The sequence below is a fragment of the Danio rerio genome, chromosome 14 (genome assembly GCF_049306965.1).
Source record: "Danio rerio strain Tuebingen ecotype United States chromosome 14, GRCz12tu, whole genome shotgun sequence".
Lineage (NCBI taxonomy): Eukaryota > Metazoa > Chordata > Actinopteri > Cypriniformes > Danionidae > Danio > Danio rerio.
In genome coordinates, this window is record NC_133189.1 from 72501 (window position 1) to 80000 (window position 7500).

At 52.5% G+C, this 7500-nt stretch overlaps 1 protein-coding gene and 1 long non-coding RNA gene across 16 annotated transcripts in view; one reads left to right on the top strand and one right to left on the bottom strand.

The window, feature by feature from the left end:
- The window catches only part of evc (EvC ciliary complex subunit 1), a 9968-nt gene extending 5942 nt beyond the window's left edge, over positions 1-4026 (bottom strand). For 2 of the 4 annotated variants that reach the window (XM_073922390.1, XM_073922389.1), the window contains exons 1-9: positions 3259-4026; positions 2562-2642; positions 2302-2385; positions 1968-2194; positions 1572-1644; positions 1283-1357; positions 1046-1168; positions 777-920; positions 498-693 (exon numbers count right to left, since the gene is read on the bottom strand). In XM_073922390.1, the coding sequence (XP_073778491.1) occupies positions 498-563 (66 nt within the window). In that variant the 5' untranslated portion in view covers positions 564-693; positions 777-920; positions 1046-1168; ... (4 more) ...; positions 2562-2642; positions 3259-4026. Of the gene's footprint in view, positions 1-497; positions 694-776; positions 921-1045; positions 1169-1282; positions 1358-1571; positions 1645-1967; positions 2195-2301; positions 2386-2552; positions 2643-3258 lie in introns of all 4 variants that reach the window. The other 2 variants (XM_073922391.1, XM_073922388.1) reach the window with 1 other exon arrangement.
- LOC110440195 (limbin) overlaps positions 3622-7500 on the top strand; it is a 7586-nt gene continuing 3707 nt past the window's right edge. For 7 of the 12 annotated variants that reach the window (XR_012390094.1, XR_012390095.1, XR_012390102.1 and 4 more), the window contains exons 1-13: positions 3622-3872; positions 4021-4136; positions 4278-4331; positions 4402-4585; positions 4759-4859; positions 4949-5014; positions 5130-5231; positions 5371-5516; positions 5613-5937; positions 6078-6317; positions 6432-6586; positions 7075-7210; positions 7310-7474. This is a non-coding gene — a long non-coding RNA (limbin). Of the gene's footprint in view, positions 3873-4020; positions 4137-4277; positions 4332-4401; positions 4586-4758; positions 4860-4948; positions 5015-5129; positions 5232-5370; positions 5517-5612; positions 5938-6074; positions 6318-6431; positions 6587-7074; positions 7211-7309; positions 7475-7500 lie in introns of all 12 variants that reach the window. The other 5 variants (XR_012390093.1, XR_012390096.1, XR_012390098.1 and 2 more) reach the window with 1 other exon arrangement.

Below are 7500 nucleotides of genomic sequence, written 5' to 3' on the forward strand. Positions count from 1 at the left end.
GCTCATATGCTCCAGCACACACTCGGTCAGGCAGGCAGCTCTGTATAATACAATATGAATATGAATAAATGTCAGAGTAATATGGCGAGTCAGAGTGGGCAATATTACACTGCATCATGTCCAGCTGATGATGATCGGTCCTGCACTGATCCAGCTCATCATCTACTCTGAGCACAGAGCCAGACCTCACCAACCCTCCGCAGCACTGAGCATGTCCACCTCAGAGTAACTCATGACGATACTGTGACACGGCGTCTGCGCAGCCGGTGTGTGTGTGTGTGTGTGTGTGTGTGTGTGTGTGTGAATGAAGCACTTAATGCATCAGTGAGACGCAGCTGATCCAGCATCCAGCCGTCTGATACCTGATAACCCGTGTGCAGTGTGTCTGATTCCCCTACACTTACTGGAGAGAGAACTGTACACCTACAACACACACTGCTGAACTGATCGTGTGTGTGTGTGTGTGTGTGTGTGTGTGTGTGTGTGTGTGTGTGTACCATTAGTGCATTTCTCCAGAGCCTCACGAACTGCAGCCTCCAGCACACACACACTCTGCTGTCCATCAGCTCCCAGCGACTCCACCGATTGGCCAGCAGCTTTAAGCATTAGCTCCGCCTCCTGCTTGAGGAGGGCGGTCCTCTCTTTCAGGCTGTCTGACACTTCCTGCCAGCACAGGAAGCGGTCCAGCAGCATCTGCCAATCAGCAGCATTAGTGTGAGTTCAGAAGGAGTGTGTGTGTGTGTGTGTGTGTGTGTGTGTGTGTGTGTGTGAGACACCTGTAGAACACTCTCCTGCAGCTCTGCGAGCGCATCCTCCACCGTCCGCACACACACCAGCACACCACGCTGCAGTTCCTCACACACACCGCTGCGCTGGAGATCCTGGAGGAGACGCTGCAGCTGCTGAGCAAAGCTCACCGCCTGAACACACACACACACACACACACACACACATATATATATATATGAACACACACATCGCATATATGAACACATTGCAGCTGCTCTGTGTGTGTGTGTGTGTGTGTGTGTGTGTGTGTGTGTACCGTCTGCATTGAGCGCTGCAGCTGCTCTCTGCCTGTCTGCTCCTCCTCCTCCACTGAACACATGACTGTGTGTGGCTCCACCCCCACATCCACAGACACGCCCCTCAGCAGAGACTCCACCTCCTGCAAAGTGAACAGGTGCTCAGTCTAGGTGTGAGACAGGTGTCAGTTGTGTGTGTGTGTGTGTGTGTGTGTGTGTGTGTGTGTGTGTGTGTGTGTGTGTGTGTGTCACCTCACCTCCTGCTGCTGCTGCTGTATGAGCTCTGTGTTCTCTGTCCCACTCAGCAACACACACAGCGCGCGCAGGAACATCTGCAGAACAACCAGAGAACACACACACACACACACACACTGCAGGCGGAGGAGGAGTGTGTGACCCCACAGCGAGAGTCTGAGACACTCGTCACAGCAGCTGCGCTCACACTCATACCTGAGCTCTGCATCAGCCCTCAACTTACACAACACTCAGGGATGACACGCACAGACAGTGTGTGTGTGTGTGTGTGTGTGTGTGTGTGTGTGTTACCTTGTATTTCTGCTGTTGGAGATGTGCTGTATGGATTCGTAGTTCCTGTAGAGTCAAACTCAGCAAACTGACCCTGCACACACACACACACACACACACACACACTTCTGACCGTCTGCACTGACAGCTCTTCTTCTGCTGTGCTCTTCTGTCACATCAACACTGACTGAGGCAAGAGAGCTGCTGTCATCTGCAACTGGCAACACTGCAGAACCGCATCTGTGTCTGTGTGTGTATATATGTGTGTGTGTGTGTGTGTGTGTGTGTGTGTGTGTGCGTGCGTGTATATATATTTGTTTGTTTGTGTGTGTGTGTGTATATATATATATATATGTGTGTGTGTTTGTGTATGTGTATATATATATGTGTGTGTGTGTGTGTGTGTGTTTGACTGACCGTGAGTGGCAGGGGGTTTGAGCGTAATGCTGGACTCTCCTGAACATGTGGCTGGTGTGTGTTTTAGACGACATGAACTGACTGCTGTCATCATCATCATCATCTTCATCACCCCTCTCCTGGCTCAGCCAATCATCAGTCAGCGAGGAGGCGGAGTCCAGGCTGGGCGGAGTCTGGCGTTTGTGCAGCTCATGAAGGGAAGGGTTCGAGGCTCCATCAGCTAGCGGCTAACATTCATCAAACACACACACACACACACACACACACACACACACACACACTCGTGTCAGCAGCAGCATGGTGGTCATGTGTCCGGCTGGAGGTCAGCACTCACTCTGTGTCTCTGGTTGATGGGATACACCACTCTGGCCTTCAGAGCGAACGCCGCCACATCACTGCTCAGCATCCGCGGCGGCTCCTGACGACAGCAGAGTTACCATGGTGAAACACACACGGTGATGTGGAAATAATGACAGCTGTGTGTGTGTGTGTGTGTATGTTTATTCACAGTTAATTAAAGAGTACAGACAGGCTATAAACACAGCAGATGAGCATGAGAGTGTGTGTGTGTTGCAGTGAACATACAGTACATACATCTCCATCAGCAGGGGGCGCTGCAGCACTCTCACTGACCCCCACAGTCTGATCCTGCAGCCGGTGACACACTCCTGTACACTAACACACACACACACACACACACACACACACACACACACACGTTTGCTGTGAATCATCATCATCATCATCATTACCACCTCCGTCACTACCGCTATCATCTTTATCACTGCCATCCTCTTCATCATCATCATCATCATCATCACTATCATCATCATCATCACCATCAACATCATCTTCACCATCTTCACCATCATCATCTTCACCATCTTCACCATCATCATCTTCACCATCTTCACCATCATCATCTTCACCATCATCATCTTCACCATCATCATCATCGTCATCACCATCAACATCATCATCACTATCAACATCCTCTTCACCATCTTCACCATCTTCACCATCATCATCTTCACCATCAACATCATCATCACCATCAACATAATCTTCATCATCATCATCATCATCATCATCTTCACCATCATTAGAGTGATCAGCAGTGATTAATTAATGATTAGCTGTCTTGTTTTTGTCTCTTCTTCGGAATGTGTTGTTGTAAACCTAAACATGACACTAAATAATTTAAGTTTGATAAGTGTGTGTGAGTGTGTGTGAGTGTGTGTGTGTGTGTGTGTGTGTGTGTGTGTGTGTGTGTGTGTGTGTGTGTGTTTACCAGTGTTCGGATGTCCAGCAGCCGCTTCCGGTGACAAGCGCACAGCAGCGCCGCGATGACGAGCGCCACACAGACACCGGAGAGCGCGGCGGCGGTTACCGGAGCCCACAGCAGCACGGGCCGGACCTCCACCCTCACACTGCTGGAGCAGAAGTCCGACGACGCGTTACCGAGCATCTCCCTGAATCCGCCGCTCTCCGCGCTTCTGCGACTGTTCTTCTCTTACTTTTGACTGGCAGCGCTCGCGGCCAATAGAAGCGCCGCCTCGCTTGAGGAATGTTGATCTCTGGGCCAATCAGAAGTGCGCAAGGGGGCGGGGCTTCCCACAGTTTACAACTTTTGGAAAAGTTGCGTGCACAAAACGGAAATGGAAAAAACAGCAGCACCGCGCTCCTCTCCGCATCCGGTAACGAGAGATTCACACTGTTCCGTCATCTGCAGCGTTTGAAAGCGGCCGTGCGCTGATGTGAGGCGCGGAGAGAAACGGCGCTGCGAGGACTCTGCTGAAATGCGCGCGAGTGTCGTGATTGCGCTCTCGGTGCTGCTCTGCGCGCGAACTGAAGATGCGCTCAACACAACCACAACACACCCCGAGCAGGACTACACCAGCACAGGTTTCCTCCTTAAGATGATCTCTAATGCTCCTTTAAGGCCTCGTGTGTGTGTGTGTGTGTGTGTGTGTGTGTGTGTGTGTGTGTGTGTGTGTGTGTGTGTTGATGATGTTGTAAGGAAAGATCTACAGGCTGGTTCTCTGCTTTTCAGAGTGGGGAGCAGGCGGCTCTCCTCAGCCTTATAAAGAGGATGCGCTCTTAGGCGCCGCCCCCCACGCCTTATATGGTCAGTGGGCGAGGCAGAGAGTCAGACACACGCCCCATCAGGTATGACGTGTGGTGACATCTGTCAGTCATTCAACTGTTCTGTCATCTGTGTGTGGAGAGACAGACTGCTGATGTGTGTGTGTGTGTGTGTGTGTGTGTGTGTGTGTGTGTGTGTGTGTGTGTGTGTGTGATTTCACACAGATGGCAGGGGAGACGTCTTCAGCGTTTGGAGTCTCATTCATCAAGTGCGCTCAGGTGTGTGTTCTCTATGTGAGTGTGTGTTCTCTGCTAGTGTGTGTTCATGTTGTGTGTGTGTGTGTTTCAGCTGGACGCAGGTGGAGATCTGCGCGTGACCCTGCTGGTCAGCAACCCTGAGGAAGGTCACGACCTCTGGCAGCTCTGCATCCACGACTCTGTGTCTGAGCTTACACTAGTGCACACACACTCACACACACACACACACCTGCAGGAGGGCGAATACCAGACCTTCAGCAGCGACACACTGACAGGTACACACACACACACACACACACACACACACACATAGAACAGCCTGAGTCGTGTCAGTGACTGACCTGTGCTGATCTCCACACTACACTGCACAAGCACAGCAGATCACACACACACACACACACACACACATAACTCACTATGCTCTGTGTGTGTGTGTGTGTGTGTGCAGCTGGCTCTCAGTTTGTGGTTTTGTACAGAATGAGTGTGAAAGCAAACACAGACCAGGCTCTGAATCTACCAGCGTTCCTGACCTTCTCCAACACCACACAGGTAAACACACACACACACACACACACACACACACCTGTCTGTCTCACAAACACACCTGCGCTTCATGAATTCACACACTTGTGTTCCAGAATGATATTCACCTGTTTGGTCCAGTGGAGGCTAACTTCACCCTGATGGTGAACACACCTGAGCAGGTAAACACTCAGACACACACACACACACACACACACACACACACACACACACACACACACACACACACACATTTTTATACATATGCAGTAATCTCCTTCTTGTGTGTGTGTTCAGACAGGTGTGCGTGTGTGTCTGCTCCTCCTCCTCCTCCTCCTCCTCACTCTGGCTGCTGTGGTGCTGTTCTGCAGACGGATGCGGCGCCGTGCTGCACTGACGGTCTGTCATCATCATCATCTGTTATCTGTTGTGTCGTGTTGTGTTGTGTTGTGTCGTGTTGTGTCGTGTCGTGTTGTGTTGTGTCGTGTCGTGTTGTCTCCTTCAGTGTTTGCGTCTGACTGACTCTGCTCATTTCTAGAGGAGCGGTGTTGATGAGGAGGCGGAGCCAGACGGGGGAGAAAGTGACATCACTGCATTAGCCAACGAGGAGGCGGAGTTTGAAGACAAGTTTGTGGATATTGTGTTGTTGGAGGATCCACAGAACATGAATCAAGCGCTCGACAGGTGTGTGTGTGTGTGTGTGTGTGTGTCTCTCTCTGCCTCTATACATATATAAATGTCTGTGTGTGTGTGTGTGTTTGTGTGTGTGTGTGTGTTCAGCGTGCTGTGGTCGTGTGTATGTCGTGCGGCGCGGGCGCAGGAGTGTGTGCGCGTGCAGCTCTTCAGGGCTGTGGTGTGTGTTCTGCTGTCCACTGCCCATGCTGAGGGCCGCCTGTCGGGGGGCAGCGAGCGGCGGCTGCTGGGGGTCCTTCGGGGGCAGATGGAGGCGGTGGAGGGGAAGGTGGAGGAGCAGCGGGCGCAGCGGGTGGAGGAGCTGATGGAGCACTGCAAGGCGGAGACACAGGAGGAGATGGAGGAGCTGCAGCGCACACACCTGAAGGAGGAGGAGCAGGCGGAGGAGCTGAGCCAACACTGCACAACACAGGTCACACACACACACACACACAAACACTCACACACACACATACGCACACACACACACACACAGGCAGGATGTGTTCTGATTGGCTGTTAGTGTTTTGGGTAGTCTGACTGTGTGTGTGTTTGTGCGTGTGTGTGCAGCAGGAGGCGCAGGAGGTGCGTGTGTGGCTGGAGCAGCTGCAGCGGGTGGAGCAGGGGTGTGTGCGCAGACGTCTGCAGTTCCGGCATCAGCGCGCGTCTGCACACACTCTCAGACAGCAGGCGCTGCAGCGGCGGGACGAGCTGCACAGGATCTGGGTGGAGGAGCTGGAGGAGGCCAGGCGGAGCGGACAGGTGGAGGAGAGCTCCGCCCACCAGCTGCTGCTGCAGTACTACACCTGCCAGGTGAACACCACTGCCCTGAGCCAGAGCTGCTGCGCTGCACATCTGCTCACACGTGTGTGTGTGTGTGTGTGTGTGTGTGTGTGTGTGTGTGTGTGTGTGTGTGCTCCTTCACAGGATACTCTGGAGGAGGTGCTTGATGTCCTTCTGGCCAATCAGAGAGCTCAGCTGGCAGAGAGACACGCCCACCGCCGCTTCCTGCTGCAGAGTTTACAGAGTCTACAGAGTGTGACGAGCGACGCCTTCAGCAGCAGCGCAGAACACACACACAGGTAACACACACACACACACACTGACGACACATATACACGGGTTACACACACACACGCAGTGACAACAAACACACGGGTAACACACAAGCGCACACTGACGACACACACACACACGGGTAACGAACACTGACAACACGCGCACATGGGTAACACACACACACGCGCACTGATGACACACACGGATAACACACACACAGATGGGAAACACACAGGTAGCACACACAAAGAGAACACACACACACACGGGTAACACACGCACACTAAGGACAGACAGATAGGTAACACACACATACATGGAGAACGCACACACACATGGGTTATACACACACACACACACACACACACATACACATACAACTCAAAGCATGTGTGTTCAATGTTCACATGTACAGTACATGGTTTTAGTGTGTGTGTGTGTGTGTGTGTGTGTGTGTGTGTGTGTGTGTGTGTGTGTGTGTGTGTGTGTGTGTGTGTGTGTGTGTGGTTAGTGTCCCTCAGCAGTGTTCTAATGTGCGTTTGGAGATTCTGCGCATCAAACAGGATCTGGAGGAGTGTGTGAAGCGTGAGCGCAGAGCCATCCGCTGTGACATCATCAAGAGGAGACGGCAGATCCTCTCAGAGAAGGTGTGTGTGTGTGTGTGTGTGTTGGGGGGGTATTGTGTTGCTATTGACTGTAACAATACTCCACTGTGTGTGTGTGTGTGTGTGTGTGTGTGTGTGCAGGTGTGTGAGCACAGGCGTCAGCAGCAGCAGGTGTTCAGCAGCTCCTCTCAGCTGCAGCTCCAGCAGTTCCTCCATGATTACACTGACCTGCTGATCCAGCACAGCCGCGAGCGCGCACAGCTCCTCACACAGCTGGACGAGGAGACGGCGGCACGTGCGCGCAAGGTGCTGGAACACACGCACACACAAAC